The 21,241-nt window shown below is 42.2% G+C and overlaps 1 protein-coding gene across 4 annotated transcripts in view; it reads right to left on the bottom strand.

Annotated features, from left to right (window-relative positions):
- The window catches only part of LOC145340853 (LIM and senescent cell antigen-like-containing domain protein 2), a 98,478-nt gene that overhangs the window by 10,695 nt on the left and 66,542 nt on the right, over positions 1-21,241 (bottom strand). For all 4 annotated transcript variants that reach the window (XM_080185309.1, XM_080185308.1, XM_080185310.1 and 1 more), the window contains 4 exons: positions 11,100-11,249; positions 9,912-10,062; positions 7,120-7,212; positions 2,202-2,250 (listed from right to left, as the gene is read on the bottom strand). In XM_080185309.1, coding sequence (XP_080041435.1) covers positions 2,202-2,250; positions 7,120-7,212; positions 9,912-10,062; positions 11,100-11,249 — 443 coding nt within the window. The remainder of the gene's footprint in view (positions 1-2,201; positions 2,251-7,119; positions 7,213-9,911; positions 10,063-11,099; positions 11,250-21,241) is intronic.

Here is a 21,241-nt window from a genome sequence, read left to right as displayed (position 1 = left end):
ACCACTCTCAGTTTTTGGCCAGATATTAACTCAGCCACAAAAGCCCAGCACTCAAGAACAATGGTACATGATTGAGCAGACATATTAAAATTAAGTCAAAACCAATTTAAATTAAATTGACTTTTCCAAATTTCTTCAAAACATGTACGCAACCACTTATTGCTGTTTCTAAATTGCGCTTGAAAAGGTGGTGGTGAGCTGCCTTCCTGAACCGCTGCAGTCCCTGAGATGTAGGTATATCCACAATGCTGTATGGGAGTTCCAGGATTTTGACCCAACGACAGTATAGAAATGGCGATATCTTTCCAAATCAGGTTATGAGCGGCTTGAAGGGTAACTTCCAGGTGGTGATGTTCCCATGCAGTGTTGTGAGGAGGAACATAGGGAGTGGGTATGATCTAGAACTTACTGTGTTGGAGGGAAATAGATGAGCAATGATTTCAAAATCATTGGATTTTGGATGGACAGTTGTAGTTAATAGACTTGCAGAACTACAGGAATAGAGGTAGAGAATGGGGACCGACTGGTTTGTTCTATAGAAGCTAGCATGTAGATTTGATGGGCCAAATGGCCCCCTTCTCTGCATAAATGACTATGACTCCAAAAATGTTTGAGTTTGACCAACAGTGCAGATTCTGTCCTTGCCTCAGTGGCACTTTTTCCCAGTCTCCGTATTGAGAATTGACTTGGTGTAGAAACATGTTTAATTAAATGTACTGATCCCCGGATGAATTTCTAGTACACGTTCCCACCATAAAAGATTCAGCGCCAGGCTGTTAAAATGTAAGATTTCAACTTTGTAACTCATTATAAAACGGGTAAATCGACAAGCTCAAAATATCGGGGCTACTGGAGATCTGAAATAAAAACAGGAAATGCTGAAAAAACTCAGCAGGTCCCTCAGCATCTGTGGAGAGAAGAACAGAGGATGGGATTTTCTGGACGTTCGTGCCCCAAGACCAGAAATTCCTGCCCGAAGTTAACAGATCTTTAAATGGTTTGCCAACCTTTCTGTCCTGCCTGCTACAATTCCCATGGCAGACAAGACAGGAAAATTCCACCCAGAGTTAAAGTTTCAAGCAAAATATGACTCTTCTCCGGAATCCACACAAGACCATTTAGAAAGGGATTAGAAAGTAAATTCAGCTTAATCCCAGATGACCATTGACTGCTCTCCCCTTTGAGGGGAGGGGAGTTAACTGGTGGTGTTTTAACCTGAGGGTCACCACAGCTCAGGTTGAGACGCAAGGCCTTCATTAGAAAGTCCAGCAGTACCTTAAGCAGATAAACCATCCTGTGTGGAATGCTGAGGGAGGTAATGGTGGAAGTTGCAAAGGATCCAGCCAAAATCTTCCAATCTTCCTTGGATACAGGGGAGGTGCCAGAGAACTGGAGAATTGTAAATCTTACAGCCTTGAGGTTTTCTTACTGTGGAAATGCCAGCGTTGGACTGGGCTGTGCGCGGGAAGAAGTTTCACAACATCAGGTTAAAGTCCAAAGTTCCAAAGTTTATTTGGAATCACAAGCTTTCAGATCGCTGCTCACTCACCTGATGAAGGAGCAGTGCTCCAAAAGCTCGTGATTCCAAATAAATCTGTTAGACTTTAACCTGGTGCTGTGAGACTTCTTACTGAAGTTTCCTGCCAGCCTCAAATTATAGGCTGGTGGGCAGATTGAAGATTTGGCAATAAAGAGACATCATTCTCAGGAGCGGGAGAGGGCAGTTTCCCCTTAAGTCCCAGTGTGACTGCCAGACTTTCCTCCCTCCTCCAGCCCTGCTCTACCCTCAGAAACCCCAACTGCCCTTCCATGTGACCCTCCAATTCTTTCATGGTCCTGGGAAGCAGTTCTATGCAGTTTCTCTTTGGATCACTTCAGACTTGTTGCTGGGTAGACTGGAGAACTGCCAGCAAATCAGATTGGCCAATAGCTCTCCAAGGTGGGACTTCCCTGAGTGAGGGGCCAAAGTCTTGCCTGATGCAATCAACACACGTTAGTGCATGAAATGTCAGTGACACCCACATCCCATGAAGGAATATAAAGAAACAATGAAGGGAATGGGAACAGTCAGGGATGTGAACTGCAATCATAATGAAATGATTACTTGACTAATATTAAGCAGACAGAGTGTGTTCAACCAAATTATTATCTATGTGGGTCAACAGATGGATCAACATGACAATTCACAGAGGTGCACTTACCATCTCCCTCAATCACATGGTTACAATGATAGCAAACATCTCCAAACAGCTGCAGAAATAAAACAGAGAGCAGAAGAGAATGAAACAACTTATATGACTCTGGAGATTCAATATTAAAAACATCAGCACAAACAGAATTCCAGTGAGTAATTTTACTGACTAACAGTGAAATATTACACTAAGTAACATCATGATTAACATTAGAGTGAGTAAAGTACAGTGAGGAACATTACACTGAGCAATATAAACAGAGTAACATTACAGTGAGTAATATTAGTGAGAGTAACATTACCATGAGTAATAAACACTGTGTAATATTACACTGAGTAACATTATTGAGTAATATTAGAATGAGTAACATTACAGTGAGTAACATTATAATGAGTAACATTACACTGTGCATTATTACACTGAATAATATTATACTGAGTAACATTGTACTGAGCAATATTAGTGAGTAATATCTCACTGACTAATACTAACTGAGTAAGATTACACTGCCTGACACTATATTACTAATATTATAGTGATTACTATCACATTGAGTAACAATTATTCTGAGTAATATAACATTATACTGAGTAACATTACACGCGTGATATTACATTCAGTAATATTACACTCAGTAACACTATACTGAATGATATTGCACTGAGTAACATTATATTGAGCAATCTTACAGTAATATTATACTGAGTCACATTGAGTAACTTTACACTGGATAACATTATACTGATTAACATTACAATGAATAATATTACACTGAGTAACATTATTCTAAGTAACATTATGCAGAGTAATATCACAGTGAGTATTACACTAACGTTACAGTGAGTAATATTACAGAGTAACATTACACTGAGTAACATTACAATGAGCAATATTACAATGAGCAATATTACAGAGTAATATTACACTGAGTATCTTTACAGTGATTTATATTACTGTGAGTAGTATTATATTGAGCAATATTATACTAAGTAATATTGCAGTGAGTAATATTACACTGAGTAATATTGCAGTATGAATAACAAAGTCAGTATCACAGAAATGTGAGCATGATTAAAATCTAATAAATCAAATTTAATACATTTTATTTCAGCTTAATGTAGGTGACCTCCAAACCGGGGGAGATTTTAAGGTAAGCTTACCCTGTCTCATATTTTGGCTGTGAATAGAATAGGGCTGAGAAACACCAATTTTCACTTTAAACATGATTAACAAACTAAGATTCTAACAAAAGTGTAGGAAAGGGTAATGACAATATAGTTAATGGTTTCTATGTGTAACATATCTTCATTTGATACTATGCAAATTCTTCAGTTTTGGAATTCTTCAACTTGCTGATATACATTGAACCAACTGGATGATTCTACATCAGAAAATGTAACGAGACTGTGGAGAATTACAAATTTACAATCACAGGACCAAAGCCCATTTCCTGTCAGTGAGAAATGAGACCCAAATCATTTTCTTTTCAATTCTGCCAAGTTTCTTTGTATTTGCTCAAAACCTGCATCAGCTTATTAAGCTGAAGCTGGGCTACGTTCTCCTTTATTAAACATTACAATTGCAATGACAGCACCATTTTTAAGTTCTGTGCTTCTAGACTTGCAGATGTGATGCCTTACATATTGTATCCTCACATTCCTCCCTCTCCCAACAGTCTCCCAATCTCTATATTATGTTTTATGATTTTAATCTTCAGGATTTAATTTGCATGGTTACTTATTAACTACATTTTAAACCCCGTTCCCCTCAGACATGATCCACAAATTTTGTTACCAAAAGACTTTTGTAAGGTCACAGAAGCAAGAAAAAAAAACTTACGTTCACATAGCACTTTTCAGTACCACTGGATATTTCAGTGTTTCACATTTAATAAAGTATTTTATGAACTTGTGTGATTGCCCTTTTAAGGGCAACACAGCCGATTAAAGGTCACCGGGCCTGGGGGAGCAACTGGGAGTCAGGGTGGGGAATCATCCTGGGGTGAAGCCGACTTTGGCAGGAGACATGTAGGGAGAAAGCTGCAGCAATGAGGCTGCTGAACAATTCTCATTAATAAATCCTTTTTGTGTTTACTAATGGAGTCCTTGAAAGTGCATCTTTACAGAAATGTATCCCAGTTGTAATCTAGGACACGTTAATTTGCACTCAACAAATTCCCGCAAACGTCAATGTGATAATGATTGAGAGATAAATACTGGCTACAGCGCAGAGTCAGATCGCAGGGCTCAGCTCTAGCTCATTCAGTGTCCTCCTGAGACAGAATGCCCCAGGGGTTACCTCCGAAAGTAACTGTGAGTAACTCCTACCATTGCTGTAAAATCGCCAAGTCTAAGAAATGCTTGGCAGAATCGATTTAATACACGGTAATACTGGCACGCAGTGAGGAGGAACATTTACCACAAGGGTTTCCATTTCAGAACAGGGGATGATCAAATATAATTACAACAAGCAGCATGTTCTAGGCAGTTCCTGCGTTACACTGTGTAGAAAGTGAATTGGAACAAAAAGCTGACATTGACAAGAGAGGACAACTTTCAGTTCAGGATAAGACTTTTGGAACTTAATATTTCAGCGGGGATAATTTGGGGAATAAAATTACAATACTAATGGGAAACAGTTTTCTTAATGCCAAATCCTGAACCGTTGAGGCACAAGGATCCTGAGACCATTTTCATGATTGTAAACAGGGAGAGGGAAACAGCTAGTTAGACAGGAGAGCTAGGATTATTGAAAATTGACAATTCCTGGCTGTTCAACAATACCAGTCCAACCTGGTATCGGACTGGTACTGTTGAACAGTACCAGTGCTGGTACTGGTCTTGAGGCAGGTTGGGAAGGAATGGGGAAACTGTAGGTTGGGATTCTGCGCCCTCATCCATGGCTACCATTCTCCAATCCCATCTGAGTGAAAGGAGATTTGGCTGAGTGCTGACAGCAATAGTGAGGCATGCAAGATCAGAGAATTCCAGCCATAATTGATGTCCTTTATCTTGCACACAAGCCTTCCCTCTGGAATCTGTATGACATAACAAAAGAGAGCCATTGAGACACTGCGGATCAGAAGGAGGTGATTCAACCCATTAAGGCGAAATATATCACCACCTAAAATGGAGGAGCTAGAGGTACGAATAAAAGAATTAACTATGGATTGTTGATAATATGCATGGAATTTTTAAAATATCTAATAAATATTTAGCAAAATGAACAAAAATCTGAAATGATCCATTGATCCAACTTAGTGCTGATCAGTGCACTAATGGAACCTGGGAAAGTGACTGGGCTCTAAGGTAGAAGCAAAAAAATGACACCACCAAATGGGGTCTAAATGCCATTGATCACAGGTAAATGTTTGGAGGGTCTAAACCAAAATCTGGGAGAAGATCTGTGAGTGCATCCAACAGAAAAGGAGCTAAGCAAGAAAGCCAGGTTAACAGAAATAATTGATAATGGACAAGTTCAATTCTCCAAAAATGCTGCACTCCCATGGTATTGCACTGAAGTTAGTGGACTAACATACTCAAGTCCTGGAGTGGGGCTTGGACCTATAACCATCTGACCAAGAGGCATGACTACTATCAACCAAATCAAGCTGAAACTTGCTCCCAGCCAAGAACAGTAATTACTCATTGTTGGCACTGGTCAATAATAAAATGGTCAACAAAATTCAACAGAGTCAGAAACAGTCAGTAAAACTCAACAACAACCAACAATAGTATTGGTAACAATTAACACTGAGCAGTAATCCAATCATTGGTGCTAATAACACAAACAGTAACAACAATCAGCAAATAAGGACAATATTGGCTAGATTAGGCAGCAACATAGCAAATAACATTCAAAAATATTGAGCTACAATCAACATAAGCACCAGATCAGTGACGTTAACAGGAACACAAACCAATATTATATTCATACTAACAGCTGGCAACATAGCTAACCTGGCAATGCTCCACATCAATTAAAGTCCTGTAAATAATATAAGGTTGCAAATTACAATGTGACATTATCACCATTAAATTGTGGTAATTAGGTACAAAAATAATCAGAAAGACTAATTGAATGTTAGCCTTTATAAAAAGATGGCGAGAATATAAAGGAGAAGAGATATTTCATCAGTTATATAAAAGTCTGTTTAGACCACATGTACAGTAATGCAAAGCATTCTGGGCATCGGACCTTTGGAAGGGCTGGATTGGTTGAGGTCAGAGTGCAGTGCAGATGTACCAGTGTGTTACCAATTTACAAAAAGTTAGATTTTGAGAAAAGATTACATGAAATAGACCAATATAAAAGGTGAAGGGGTGATTTGGTTGAAGATATAGAATTTTCTGATGATTTGATAGGACAGATGGAAAGAAGCTTTTTCTGTTGGTAGGAGTATAGCCGAAGACAAGGTATGTGACTTTAAAATCTGAGCCAGGAGATTCAGAGGAAAAATCACAGAACAGAGCAGTCAAAGTGTGGAGCTCGCTCTGTGAAAAGCAGATGACACGAGTACAGTGATTAATTTTCAATATGAGATTGATGGATTTTTGACAGGCCAGGGGTATAAAGAGATATGGAACCAAGATTGAGTTACGTTTCAGATCAGCCGTGATCACATTCAACAGCTGAACAGGCTCAAAAGGGCTGAATGGCCTACGATCTTTTAACACTTTCAGCATTTATAGTGTTGCCCAATGTAACTTGCTGGCAATATCAACAATACAGTTAGTACCTGTACCACCTTCAGTAACAGTCTTTGATTTGATTTGATTTCTTATTGTCACATGCATTGGTATACAGTGAAAAGTATTGTTTCTTGTATACTATCCAGACAAAACATACTGCTCATAGAGTACATAGGGGAGAAGGGATGGAGAGGGTGCAGAATCAATAATAATCAATGTATATGTAAAGGCAGTACCTGATTGTAATGTTTCTCACAATAGGCCAGTCCTTTCCGCTCAAAGTGATGATGTCCCAGAAATGGCTTCTCACATTTTGCACAAACAAAATGCTGCAGGAAGTGAACAGAGTCAAAGTCATTAAATGAGGCAGGATCTTCTATAGTCATTCTCATAATGTGGGTGTCCCTGGCTAGGCCAGCATTTATTGCCCATCTCTAATTGCTCTTGAGAAGTGGTGATGAGCTGCCTCCCTGAACGCCACTCCAGTCTCTGAGATGTGGGTCCACCCACAGTGCTGTTAGGGAGGGAGTTCCAGGATTTTGACCCAGCGACAGTGAAGGAACAGTGACATATTTACAAGCCAGGATGGTGATGATGTGAAGGTGATGGCATTTCCTAATACCAGCTGACGTAGTCTTTCTTAGTGTTGAAGACTGTGACTTTTGCAGACATTGTTGAATATGTCTTGAATTACAACAGGGAATGTTGGGACCTCAGGCAATGATGTCTCCTGGAAACTGATATTTCCCATTTGCTTCTCATCTGGGACCATTGCTTTTTCCCAGCCTGCCACACTGCTGGCATTAAGGAGATCAGTGAATTTTCCTCCCTTCCACTCCAGTAACTACACAGCCATGTGGAAGGTACAGGAAGGAGCGGTCATGGCACTGCAATCTCTCACTGAAACTGGCTTACACTCACTTCAACTGACCTCAGCTTCCTGCTATACGTTGAAGAGAGTCTTCTCTCCTCTCCACAACATGAGAAAGATGCACACAAAGCACTCAATATGGCTCATATCAAGAAAGATATGACCAATTAGGGAACCACAGCATTTTAAGGGCTGCAGCAACTCTCTGTCTCCTTTCCGTGCTGTGCCAGTGACCTGATGAGCAGCATTACTGCTCTAAGCTCACCTTACAAATAACTGGATCTCCAGAAGGAGACGGGTTAGCAGCAGCATCTCGTGTAAGTGGTCACTTTGCTGCTAACCCTCCAGCCAAAGATCATCCAGCCCTAAATATCTCTATTCCCTCCTCTTCAGTCTTTCCAATAAATAGGCCCGGAATTTCCTCAGAGCTGATCCCATTTCTGCACCAAATATTCACAAGAAGCGCATCGTAAACTTGGCCATATGTATCTACAAGAAGGAAATGAGAACAGGTGTGGGGCAGAGGCTGTTCCCACAATGGGAATCCTGCATGAACTATCCCATGATGGATGAATGGCTTTTGTTTGCTCCAGGGCTTCCTAGGCTTGTCAGACTCTCCTCCACACTGTACCTCAGTGCTCAACACACTTGCCTCTTCTGAAATTTTTCAAGGAGGACACATTATCAGCACATTTTCAGAGTCCGCCTTGAAACATTCCAATTACTGAGTATTGGTTCATTATTGATCTTGGAAGACTCCCAGTGTGATTAACACACTGGCTAAAAACTGTGAACCATTTCAATTGGTGTATATTGCCTTCATGGACAGCAAATACTTCAACAACATGTCCTTATAAAGCACCTACAACATGGGCTTTCACAGGACTGTTATTAGATTAAATTAAGCCTTGGAATAAATGAATAAAGGTTTGGTTGAAAAGGCAGATTTTAAGAACAGCCTAATAGGAAGAAAGAGTTGGAGAATCGGAATGGTTTAGGATGTAAATTCCAGAGTGTTGGGTTTAGGCAGATGAAGGTACAGCCACCAATGTTGGAGCAATTGAGATGTGGAGGTGTGGGTGTTGAACTGGGGTAAGAAGTCTCATAACACCAGGTTAAAGTCCAACAGGTTTATTTGTAGCAAACGCCACTAGCTTTTGGAACTCTTGGCAATTGAGGCCAGGGGTATTTAAAGGGCTAGAATCAGAGGGCTGCAAGCCTGCTGGAGATTACAGAGATAGGGCGAGGTGAAGCCAGGAGAGATTTGAAAAGAAAGCTATGAATTTTAAAATTGAAGCATTGCTGGATGGGGAGCCAGGACAGATAATAAAGAAAGGCTTGATGGGTGATGGGGAGTTGGTACAATTAGAGTAATAGGCAGCAGAGATTTGGAAGGGCTCCAGCTTCAGGAAAGTGGAAAATGGGAGGGCAGTCTGGGGTGGGTTGGAATCCAGAGTCCAGAAGTAACAAAGATAAGGTTGAGTGTTCCAGCAACAGAGGAGTTGAGATAGAGCAGAGACGAGCAATAGAGATGAAGGCAGTCTTAGTGACGGCGTGAAAATGTTATTGAAAACTCATCTGAGGGTCAGTAGGACAGTGTGATTCAGCCTGAGACAGCAAGCAAGGACAGGGATGGAATCATTCACAAGGCCTAGAAAAAGCTTTAACCTTAACTTCTTCCAGTCTCTGGTGTTCCCCTTTTTTTCATTCTTTCATGGGAGGTAGGCATCACTGGGGTAATTGGCTGGGGCAGCACTCATTGCCCATCTCTAATTGCCCTTGAACTGAGTGGCTTGCTAGGCCATTTTGGAGGGCAGTTAAGAGTTAACCACATTGTTGTAAGTCTGGAGTCACATGTAGGCCAGGCCAGGTAAGGACGGCAGATTTCTTTCCCTAAAGGACACTAGTGAATCAGATGGGTTTTTTGGACAATTAATAGCAGTTGTTATGATCACCATCACTGAGATTAGATTTATATTCCAGATTCATTAACTGAATTCAACTTCTACCATCTGCCATGGTGGGATTTGAACCCATGTCCTCAGAGCATAAGCCTGGGTCTCTTTACTAGTCAAGTGGCATTACTACTATGCCACTGTCTCTGCTAAATTGTCGATTCCTGGAGTTCACTGGCACCATTTGATAATGAGCACCCACCTCAACATGCCACTGTTTCCCCAGGGCATTCACCACTCGCCCCTCAATAGGCCGGCGACAGGCTCCGCAGATTGGGATCCCCATTTTATCATGGCACGGGAGGCAGTACAGTTCCCCTTTCAGCTCTCGAGCCTCGGCAGTCAGCTCCTTCCTGAAAATTGCCGGACATAATCTCAGTGATAACTCAAACAGCCTTAAACTTCCAACATCTCCATTTCTTTTTCAGAAATCACAGATAAATGTATGCTACATGGCCAATTAAGCTACTTGTGACTCAACATTGCTAGCACATTAAAAAGACAGCAGAGTGGAGAATTGAAGGGATTGGGTGGCACAGTCCAGAGGTGGAGTCAGAAAATGGACATGATATTAAATATAATTACTAATGGATTGAGATCCATGGGAATAGTCAGTCTTTTCTACACAAGCAGGGAACATCACTAATATAAGTAATAATCGAGGAATGGCATGTCTAAGGCACAGGGGGGATTTCTTTATTTTTGCATGGGATGTGCGTGTCGCTGACTAGGCCAGCAGATGTTGCCCATCCCTAATTGTCCCTGAGAAGGTAGTGCTGGGTCGCCATTGTAAAATGCCGCTGCCCATGTAGTGGTGCTGCTCCCATACATCTGCTGCCTTTGTTCTTTTACATGGTGCTGATCACAGGTTTGAAAAATGTTGCTGAAGGAGCCTTGGAGAGTTGCTGCAGTGCATCTTATAGATGGCATACGCTGCTACAACTGTGCATTGATGGTGGAGGGAGTGAATGTTAAAAGTACTGGATAGGATGTTGGTCAAGAGGGCTGCTTTGACCTGGGTATTATTGAGCTTCTTGGGGCTGTCACTCATCCAGGCAAGCGGAGAGATGTTGGGCAGGCTCTGGAGAACCTGAAAGTGAGATTCTTGTTGTAGAATTACCAGCTTTGGACCTGCTGTTGTAGTCATTGTGATTCTTTTATGGCTAGTTTCTGGTCAATGGTAACTCCCAGGTTATTGATAGTGAGGGATTCAGTGAGGCTAATGCATTGAATGCTGAGAGGCGATGGTTAAATTCTCTCTTGTTGGAAATGGTCACTGCCTGGCATTTGACCCACAATGTGTATAGTATAATGATTGGTGTGTATTCTAAATTCAACAGTCAATAGATATTCTCATATAATGAATGAATGATTTGTTATTCTAACTCACCCACAGTGGGTACAGTTGAAATGATCAGCGTGATAAGCATCACTCTTATACATCAGTGGCAGTTCATCAATGATGAGGTGGCACTTCTGACAGATATACTGGCCAAGACGCTTTGCTTTCTCTCGGTTGTGACAGGGTCTGCAGAGATGCCTGTGGGTGAAAGAATATTGGACTGCTCAAAAGACAAAACATGTGTTCCTGTGTTTCACACACACCCAGTAACACCAGATACTAATGTGTGTCTGACCACAGACACACCTAATCTCTAAATGTATATATGCATGATTTAAATGTAAACACACATAGGTCTCTTTGCCTGAAAACTACTATTACATTAGTGAAATAATAGCTAATGTATAGCATTCCTTTTGTCAAATTAATTGTCAAAGGAATGGAATGTCAAAAACTGTAAGCTTCTATCAATCAATATTCCCATGGTGACTTTTATATAAAAGGGCATGCATTCCACAAACACACATGTACATATGTGCACACACATACACACACAGTACACTTACAGGTGCAGATACACCCATACACAAGCACACACACAGACGCATTGGTGTGTACACACACATTCACACATACATACCACACAAATATGAACCAGCACAGACACGTACCCAAACAGATGGATAACATACAGACACACAAACAGATGCATGCACACAAATATGGCAACATAAACAAAAACACACAAAAATATATACACACCCACACACACATGCACAGTGTGTACAACTGCAAATATATTTGTCCAATTATTTTTCAGTATAAAGGAGACTTTATGACTGTTTGTACCTCTGGAATAATCACTGTAAAATAGGCCCATCTTCATGTCTCTTCCCCCATTTCCTTTCCATATCCATAAATTTATCCACATCACTTTAAAAAAACGACTCTGGGTTTTGCTCCCCTCAGTGTTTCCATGATCTAACAATCCTCTCCAAACTGTATCATATATGTAGGGTCACTCTCATCGCTGCATTACTGAATGTAAACACATAAACTCCAGTAACACATGGAGATACACACAGCTGCACACAGTCAATAATGTGGAGTTAAGGTGTGACTCTCAGTCCTCATTATCAATAAGCAGAAGCAGGTATCAGTTAATATTTCTGGAAAGCTAAATTATGTAGAAACATATATGATTGAGCATCAATATCTTAGACAAAGTCATATCACTTAAAAAACAAGTCAATGGTCTTTGTGCTGAGATTTATTTTAAGTTCTTTCAAATGGGGCCCCATACATTTTTTTCTGTATGAAATCTAAAGGGACGTGAATGAGGTCATGATTCACCCTTTTTAAATAATTCATATGTCTTTTGGCAAAAGAAATAATCCTACATCTTTGTATCAGCACAACTAATTTACCCTGCCAATGTCCAGGGCTGCATTACTCACAATCAGTCTGGGTGTGGTTACAGTTTCAAATTTCCCCTCCCAGTTTGTGAATGTTAATTCCAACGTTTGGAGGCCAATCCAACTCCAATCTATCTGGTTTTACCTAATCTCAATCTGCAGGGCCATTCCAGATTCCCTTAACCTGAGGAGGTGATGCTTTAATCTGAAGAAACCCACCTGCATGGATTCAATGGAGTGCCAGTCTGCAGAAATCTTTATAAAGAGAGAGCAATCTCTAACCTCCCAGAACACAATTCAACTAGCAGAGATCAATCTGTCTTCAAACTTTTCAAAATGCATGGATCAACTTACCCCCAATCTACAGCAATCAATCAACTTTGAATCTTTTGAGATCCAACCTATCCTTCCAGTTCCATTCTGTTTGGACTGGGCTGCACTAGATCCACAAACATTAATCTACATGTAACCTGCCGAGCTCAGCACACCCACGTTGTGAAGGGTCTCAGTTCCATCAAGTCTGTGATTCTCTCCCCCAGTTTACATGGATTAGTCTATTGCAAGTATTAGGATTAACCTCTCCTCAGACAATGGGCACAAATTTACCCCAAATGGAAGAGATTAATCTGCAGACCATCCAATACACAGTAATTTGATCTCTATCACTTGCTGACTGGCTAGTTCTTATTTCCCAAACGCGTTATCCTTAGCAAAACCGACGCGAAGCAGCATCCAATTTTAAAGCTCATCTTTTGCTTAACAAATCTCTACTCCTTGTTCCCAGCTCCCCATTCAGCGCTACCTGCTACCTGTTCCCCAGCCCTTGGACCAATTTCTCCATTCCCTCGTCTTTACTCTCTCCATTCTCTATTCCCCTCTCCAATCCCTATTCCTGTCTCTCTCTATTCCACTCCCGCCAATCCCTATCTTTCTCTCATCAGTCCCTATTCCCCTTTCCAATCCCTATTCCCTGCTCTCTACTCCCTATTTCCATTCCATATTCCCCTCTCTCCAATCCCTATTCTCTTCTCTACATTCCCTATTCTGCTTTCACCATTTCCTATTTCCCTCTCTCCATTCCTTTACCCCTCTCATCATTCCCTATTGTCCTCTCTTCACTCCCTTTCCTCTCTTTCCATTCCATATTCCCCTCTCTAGATTCCCTATTCCCCTCTCTCCAGTCCTTTTCCTCTCTCCTGATTCCCTATTGCTCTCTCTTCATTCCCCATTGCCCTCTCTCCATTCCCCATTGCCTTCTTTCCATTCCCTACTGCCCCCTCTCCACTCCCTTTCCCCTCTCTCCATTCCCTATTCCCCTCTTTCTATTCCCTATTCTCCTCTTTCTATTCCCTGCTCTGCTCTTCCCATTCCCTATTCCCCTCTCTCCATTCCCTATTCCCCTTTCTCCAATTCCCATTCCCTCTCTCCAATCCCTATTGCCCTCTCTCCATTCCCTATTTCCCTTTCTCCAATCCCTATTTCCTTCTCTCAATTCCCTACTGCCCGCTCTCTATTCCCTTTCCCCTCTCTCCATTCCCTATTCCCCTCTTCCCATTCCCTATTCCCCTACCTCCAGTCCTTTACCCCTCTCCTGATTCCCTACTGCTCTCTCTTCATTCCCTATTTCCCTCCCTCCATTCCCTGTTCCCCTCTCGCCATTCCTTATTTCCCTTTCTCCATTCCCTATTGCCCTCTCCCCATTCCCTATTGCCCTTTCTCCAATCCCTTTCCCCTCTCTCGATTCCCTATTACCCTCTCTCCATTCCCTATTCCCCTTTGTCTGCGTGGGAGACCACGCAGACGCTACAACAACGGATGAATGAACATCATTCGACAATCACCAGGCAAGACTGTTCCCTTCCTGTTGGTGAACACTTCAGTGGTCACGGGCATTTGGTCTCTGATCTTCGGGTAAGCATTCTCCAAGGTGGCCTTCACGACACACGACAGCACAGAGTCGCTGAGCAGAGACTGACAGCCAAGTTCCGCACACATGAGGACGGTCTCAACAGGGATCTTGGGTTCATGTCACACTATCTGTAATCCCCGTGACTTGCCTGGGTTTGCAAAACCTCACTTACTGTACTGTCTGGAGACAATACACATCTCTGTAACCTATGCTTAATGCTATCTCCACTCAGCTGTAAAGACTTGCATTTTAATCAGTATTCTGTAAACTGTGTGTGACTGCCCTTCTTTGATCAGAACCTTCCACAACCTGACGAAGGAACACCATTTCTGAAAGCTTGTGAGATTACTATCAAATAAATTGGTTGGACTTTTAACCTGGTGTTGTGAGACTTCTTACTGTGTTCACCCCAGTCCAACACCGGCATCTCTACATTGTGAAATTCTGTGCAGACCCTTTGCTAGAAATGTTTTTTGAATACCAGGTGGCAAGAGTTCTTGCTTGTGATTCATAATATTTACATTTTGTTAAATTCAATTTATTTTTCAAATGATTTAGTGCATGTCACATTCCCTCACAGTATCTCACTGATAGGTCTCCCAGCAATAATTTATTTCTGAAGAATTGTGTATAAAGAAGATCCCTTTATGGTAGCTTTATTTCTTTATCCTTTAGCTGGCATCTATCTTAATGCGTCTCAAAGACAGTTTTATAAACTAGCTTAATAAACTGAGGGGCCTGATTAAAATAGTTTATCACTGCTTAGGTTTAGGCTCTCAACAGCTTTGCCTTGTTTAAACGGAAATAGCAAAGAATTTGCAACACAGAAAGGGGTTGTTAGAGATGGTTCAGTCAATGAACAAGAGAATCAGAAGTGTATTTGTGTGTGTGTCCACCCATGTGTGCAGTGTGGGACATCAGGTTTGTGTGGCTGTGTGTGTCTTATGTGTGTGTATGTATGTGTGTGAGGGTGTGAGAGTCTGTATGGAGTCCATGCAGAGTTTGTGTGTGTGCCTGCACGTGAATGTGCATGTGCATGCGGGTGTGCATGTGTGTATTTGCATGTGCATGCATAAGTATGCATATATGTGTGCATGGGCACTGTATCAGTGCACATGTGCATGAATTGCATGTGCAGGTGTGCACATATGTTAGAGCTAACAACTCTTGAAATGTTTTAATTGTAAAGCGCAACCTATTCCCATTCCATAGCTCCAACTTCGCAAGAAGCACTTCAAAGCATAAATGAACTCGATAAATGATTACAGTATGTGTATTCTTCGACATTTCTGTCAGTCTGCAACCGAGTCTAACAACAGGTGGTGCCTGTTTCCTCTGAGTGAAAGTTGTTGTTTTTGAATTTGAAACCACTTTGCTGAAGGAACTGAAAGCTAAACCCTGCGGTGCTGAACAGCTCGAGTCAACAAGCAGGGCAGAGGATTGCAGCTTGGAAAAGCTTGCAGTGTGTGGACTCCAGGCTCTTAGCACTCACTGTGAACAGTTCAAACTCCATTATGAACTACCTAGTTTCACAAAAGTACCTGTTCCTGACACACAATCACCTGGCAGTGTTAGCTCAGTCGTTCTCAAACTCTTGTCATCCGCAGATCATTTAGGAGGCAAAAGACTCCAGAGACCACTGACTGACTCGACTCCCACTTCTGCTTGGTGCAAAAAAACCCTATCAGAACGAACTGAAAGGATGACATTTCTTTCACTGAGACGTCAATGAGGTGATGTCAGGTTCTAAGCGGAGAACTTCAGTCTTGTGTCAGGCTTCGTGTTCAGTCAGTTCCTCTTCTCTGGTATCAGCCCCACAAGTGGGGAAAAGCCAATTTTGCAGTTGCAAGTCACACACATTGTGCGTATAAAACAACTTTACTGTTGCTCAAGCTTGTAGGAACAAAGGAAATAGGAGCAATAGGCATTCAGGCCCTCAAGCCTCCTCACCATCATGGCTGATCTTCCACCTCAACACCATTTGCACACACTACCCCTGCATCCCTTCATGATTTTAATATTGAAAAGTCTATCAATCTCTGTCTTTTAGAAACTCAATGACTGATCCTCCACAGCCCTTTGAAGTAGTGAATTACGAAGATTTACCACCCTCTGAGTAAAGAAATTCCTCCTCATTCCAGTCCAAAATGTCCTACCCTTTATTCTGAGACTGTGTCCCCTTGGTTCTAGACATCCTCAGACAGGGGAAACATCCTTCCCGTATTCATCTTGCCAAGCTCTGTAAGAATTTTGCACGTTTAAATAGGAACACCTCTCATTCTTCTGAACTCCTCAATCTCTCCTCCTGGGACAATCCCATCATCCCAGGAATATGTCTGGAAAACTTCATTGCATTCCCTCTTTAACAACTTTATTCTTCCTTAGGCAAGGAGACCAAAACTGTACACAATACTCCATACACCAGCTCACCAAGAGTCTATAAAACTGCAGCAAGTTTCATTAGTATTTAACATGACTCTGACACTTCTCAAGGTTCCAAAGATGTATTTATACTGCATGGGTTAGTACTGTTGCCTCACAAATCCAGGGACCTGGGTTTGATTCCCGGCTTGGGTGACTATCTGTGCAGAATCTGCACATTCTCTCTGTGTCTGCGTGGGTTTACTCCGGGAGATCCAGATTCCTCCCACAGTCCAAAGATGTGCGGGTTAGGTAGATTGGTCAAGCTAAATTGCCCCTTAGTGTCCTGGGATGCGCAGGTTAGAGAAATTAGCGAGGCAAAAATGTGGGGTTACGGGGATAGGACCTGGATTGGATTGTTATTGGTGCAAACTCAATGGGCCGAATGGCCTCCTTCTGCACTGTAGGATTTCTATGGTGATTATTCTCAGTGCTTATACAGCACCTTTCACAAAACACAGCCCACCATGCCTTGCAGCCACTGAAGTACTGTTACAATATCTAACAAAAAAAACTCCTCCCACTGACTTGTGATATGAGGACTGGAGGGGGCAGGGACACAGAATGAAGGTTTTGAGTTAGAGATGCCAGGGGAATGTGAGCAAAAACCTTTCTGACACAGCGAGTGGCAGTGAGCTGGAACTCATTGTTCATGAGGGTAGTGGAAGTGGAATGATTTCAAAAGGAAATTGGATGGGAAATACCCTGCAGAGCTACTAGGAAACAGAGTGGCAATAGGCCTGACTTCCCAAAGGGCTGGTATGAACCTGATGGACCAAATGGCCTCCTTCTATGCCGTATTGATGATATGACCATGACTCCAAGAGGATTGTCACAACTCAATGAATTTCATGTGATTTGAATGGGAAAAAGCCTTCGATGGAATGTCCCGAAAAATGGATTTCCAGCTCCAAAAAAGTGCAAAACATTGGAAACACGGTGAGGAAACCAGTTAACTTATGACATTAGATTAAGCTGAACATACGGTTTAATTCCCCTCTGTGACAGGTGGCCTCCTTGTTCATGGTTTTTACACAGCCATTATATTTATACTCCTGGTAACAGGCATGTCTTCATTAACGTTTGTGACTAGAGTTGAACCTTTGTCTGGTTGGTGACTTCTCCTGCCTTTATCCAATCTGCTGGTGCACATTACACAGTATAATGTTCTCCCCCTGCTCCTTAGTTAAAAGACACAAATGTAAGCACAAAGACTTTCACACTGCATTCCGTCTTAATGCCCTTTAGACAGCTTAGACATTTTTCTTTCCTATTTGTATAACTTGAGGATCCATTTCCTGAGCGCTGGAGTTGGAAAGCGAGCAATGAGATTCACACTCCACATGCGCCGCCCTCTAGACACAGCCTGAATGCTCCAGACTCCCCCAGCAGAAAGTCAATGAGAGGTTTCTCTCACGCTCACTTCACCCGGTGCTTCGATATCAATCTGGAATGCTTCACATCGTCCTGCTGCGCTGATGTCGAAGGCTTTTGATGTCCCACAGACACAGCAGGTGCAGCCCAGGTTTAAAGTTGAAAACAGTTATGAGGGTCGTCCGCATTCCCACATGTTTGACCAGTTTTGCAAACGCGTGGTTGTTGCTGATCCACATCTCTCTTTTCCCAGCCTGAAGAGTCTGCCGCTGAGGGAGCTGCTGCTCGTGAGCAGAGTCTGTGGCTGTGGGACCAGTGCCCTCGCCTCCGAATCAGAAGCTGAGTCCCTTTTCAGAGTTGCAAACACAAGATTTGGGCCGACACTCCAGGCTGGAGCTGAAGCATTGTTAAAGCTGCTGTCTCTCAGCCGAGGCTCCGGACACCCTCTCAGGCAGACATCCCATGGCAAAGAACGGCAGTGGAGTTCACCCCTGTTTATCTTTCAAACAGCATCACTGAAAGAAACGAAGATCAGGGTAGCACGGTGGCACAGTGGTTAGCACTGCTGCCTCACAGAGCCAGGGATCCAAGATGTGTAGGTTAGAGGGATTTGTGGGGTAAACATTTGGGGTTAATGTTAGGGCCTGGGTGGGATCCTCTTTTGGAGAGTCCATTCAGACTCAATGATCCAAATAGCCTCCTTCTGCATTGTAGGGATTCTATAAAGCCACCTTGCGGATTGAGGAGTTCCCTTGGTGTCAGTTGGTGGCTGTACTTTCTGCATTATACCACTGGCTGACTTTATCCAGTTCCATCATGGCAGCTTTCCCTCCCCCCCCCAGCTTTCCCAGTTGTTTCAACAGGCCATTTAAATGTCCAGTAACTACGCAGGGTCAGGAAGATCCCATCAGCCAGAGGGGCTGGGAAGTTCCAGCCATTGCCAACTCTTCAATGGCTACAAAGCATTTTGAGATGTTCTAAAGTCATGAAAGGCAGTATATAAATGTATCTCTCTCTTAGGAAATAAAAAACTGATAGCACACCTAAGACCACTTGGCCCATCATGTCTCTATCAACTGGAAAATAATCTATACAACTTTATCTCACTTTCCAGCTCTCAGACTGTAGCCCTGTAGTTATGGCAACTCTAGTTAAAAGCCAAGTGATTTTAAAAATGTGATGAGGACTTCTGTCTATATCACCCTTTCTGGCAGTGAGTTCCAGACTCCCACTACCTTTTGGGTGAATAAAATCCTCTCGTAATAAATCTTCAGAGGCAGAAGTCCCATCACCAAAATCCCTTTATTTACAATTCCAACAGCAGTACACAGAGTGTTATCAATCAGCAGTCTATCTTCAAGAGGAACTGATACTTCCAGTTAAATACAAGGAAAAGACTCCTTATTTTGACATAAGTTGACTCCTTAATCAGGGAATTCATATTTCAATAGGCTAACCTCAATGGCCTGATGAAGTCATACACAACTCCCCTCTAATTCTTCTGCTAATTATGCCCTCTGGTTATTGAACTTGCTGCTATGGAAAATAATGCCATCCTACTCACTCTATCTTGGTTGTTCATCATTTTATACATCTTGATTAGGTCACCATTCAGTCTCTTCTAGGACAATCCAATCTTCTCTCTTAATCAAAATACCTGGCAACCTCCCCATAAATCTCCTCTGTACCCTCTCTCATGTGATCATGTCCTTCCTGGGGCCTGAACTGTATACAATAGTTGTAGCCAAACTAAAGTTCAATTTTTATTCTTTCATGGGTTGGGAATGTCACTGGCAAGGCCAGCATTTATTGTCCATCCCTAGTTGTCCTTGACAAAATGGTGGTGAGCTTCCTTCTTGAACTGCTGCAGTCCATGTAGGTACACCCACAGTGCTGTTAGGCACGGTGTTTCAGAACTTTGACCAAGCGATAGTGAAGGAATGGTGATTTATTTACAAGAAAGGATGGTGAGTGACTTGGAAGGGAACCTCCAGTGGGTTTCATGTATCTGCTGCCCTTGTCCTTCTATTAGTGAGTTTGAAGGTGCTGTCGAAGGAGGCTTGGCGAGCTGCTGCAGCACTGCATCTTGTAGATGGTATGCACTGTGCCACTGTGCAACAGTAGTAGAGAGAGTGAATGCACAATTTTATAGCACACCTCCCTACACTTATATTCTATGTTTCAGCTAACAAAGGAAAGTATCCTTAATCATCTTATCGACCTTTCCAGACACCTTCAGGAATCTGAGGCAATGAACTCCAAAGTCCCTCTGTTCCTCTTTGTTTCTCGAAATCCAACCATATATTGTCTATTCCCTTGTTTAGTTTGCAGCTTCTTTGGATTGAATTCCATTTGCTATTTTCCATCCATATGGCTAGTCTATTGGCATCTTCTGGCAGTCTTCAGCTTTCTCCCTCAATACATGTACGTATGTATCATTCACAAACTTCTTAATCATGTCCCTAGAATTAAATCTAAATTGTTGATATACATCACAGGCAGCAAAGGATCCAGCACTGAGCCATGTGGAACCCCACTGGAAAGAAGTCTCACAACACCAGGTTAAAGTCCAACAGGTTTATTTGGTAGTAAATGGCACTAGCTTTCGGGGCTCTGCCCCTTCGTCAGGTGAGTGGAGGGGCAGAGCCCTGAAAGCTTGTGGCGTTTACTCCCAAATAAACCTGTTGGACTTTAACCTGGCATTGTGAGACTTCTTACTGTGTTTACCCCAGTCAACGCCAGCATCTCCACATCATGAGCCCCACTGGAAACAGCCATCCAGTCACAACACCCACTGTAACCCTTTGCTTCCTGTCACTGAACCAACTGGTCATTTTCCCTTGGATCACTCAAGCTTTTACTTTCCTTTAACTTATCCTTGCTGAAATCCATGTGGACTTACATTAATTTTCAATAACCCTCCTCAAAAAATTCAATCTAGTTAGTCAGACATGATCTGCTATTAACAAATCTGTGCTTAACACCTTTCATTACTCCATGGGAGACATTAATCTGGAGCAATGGGCAGGGGTTAAACCCGGGGAATGTCTGATCAGTGAGTATTTGTGTTT

This window comes from Carcharhinus amblyrhynchos, chromosome 3 (genome assembly GCF_965287045.1).
Source record: "Carcharhinus amblyrhynchos chromosome 3, sCarAmb.v2.hapA, whole genome shotgun sequence".
NCBI classification, from domain to species: Eukaryota; Metazoa; Chordata; class Chondrichthyes; order Carcharhiniformes; family Carcharhinidae; genus Carcharhinus; species Carcharhinus amblyrhynchos.
Note: the sequence above shows the minus strand (reverse complement) of the source record. Positions and strands in the feature narration are given on the sequence as shown.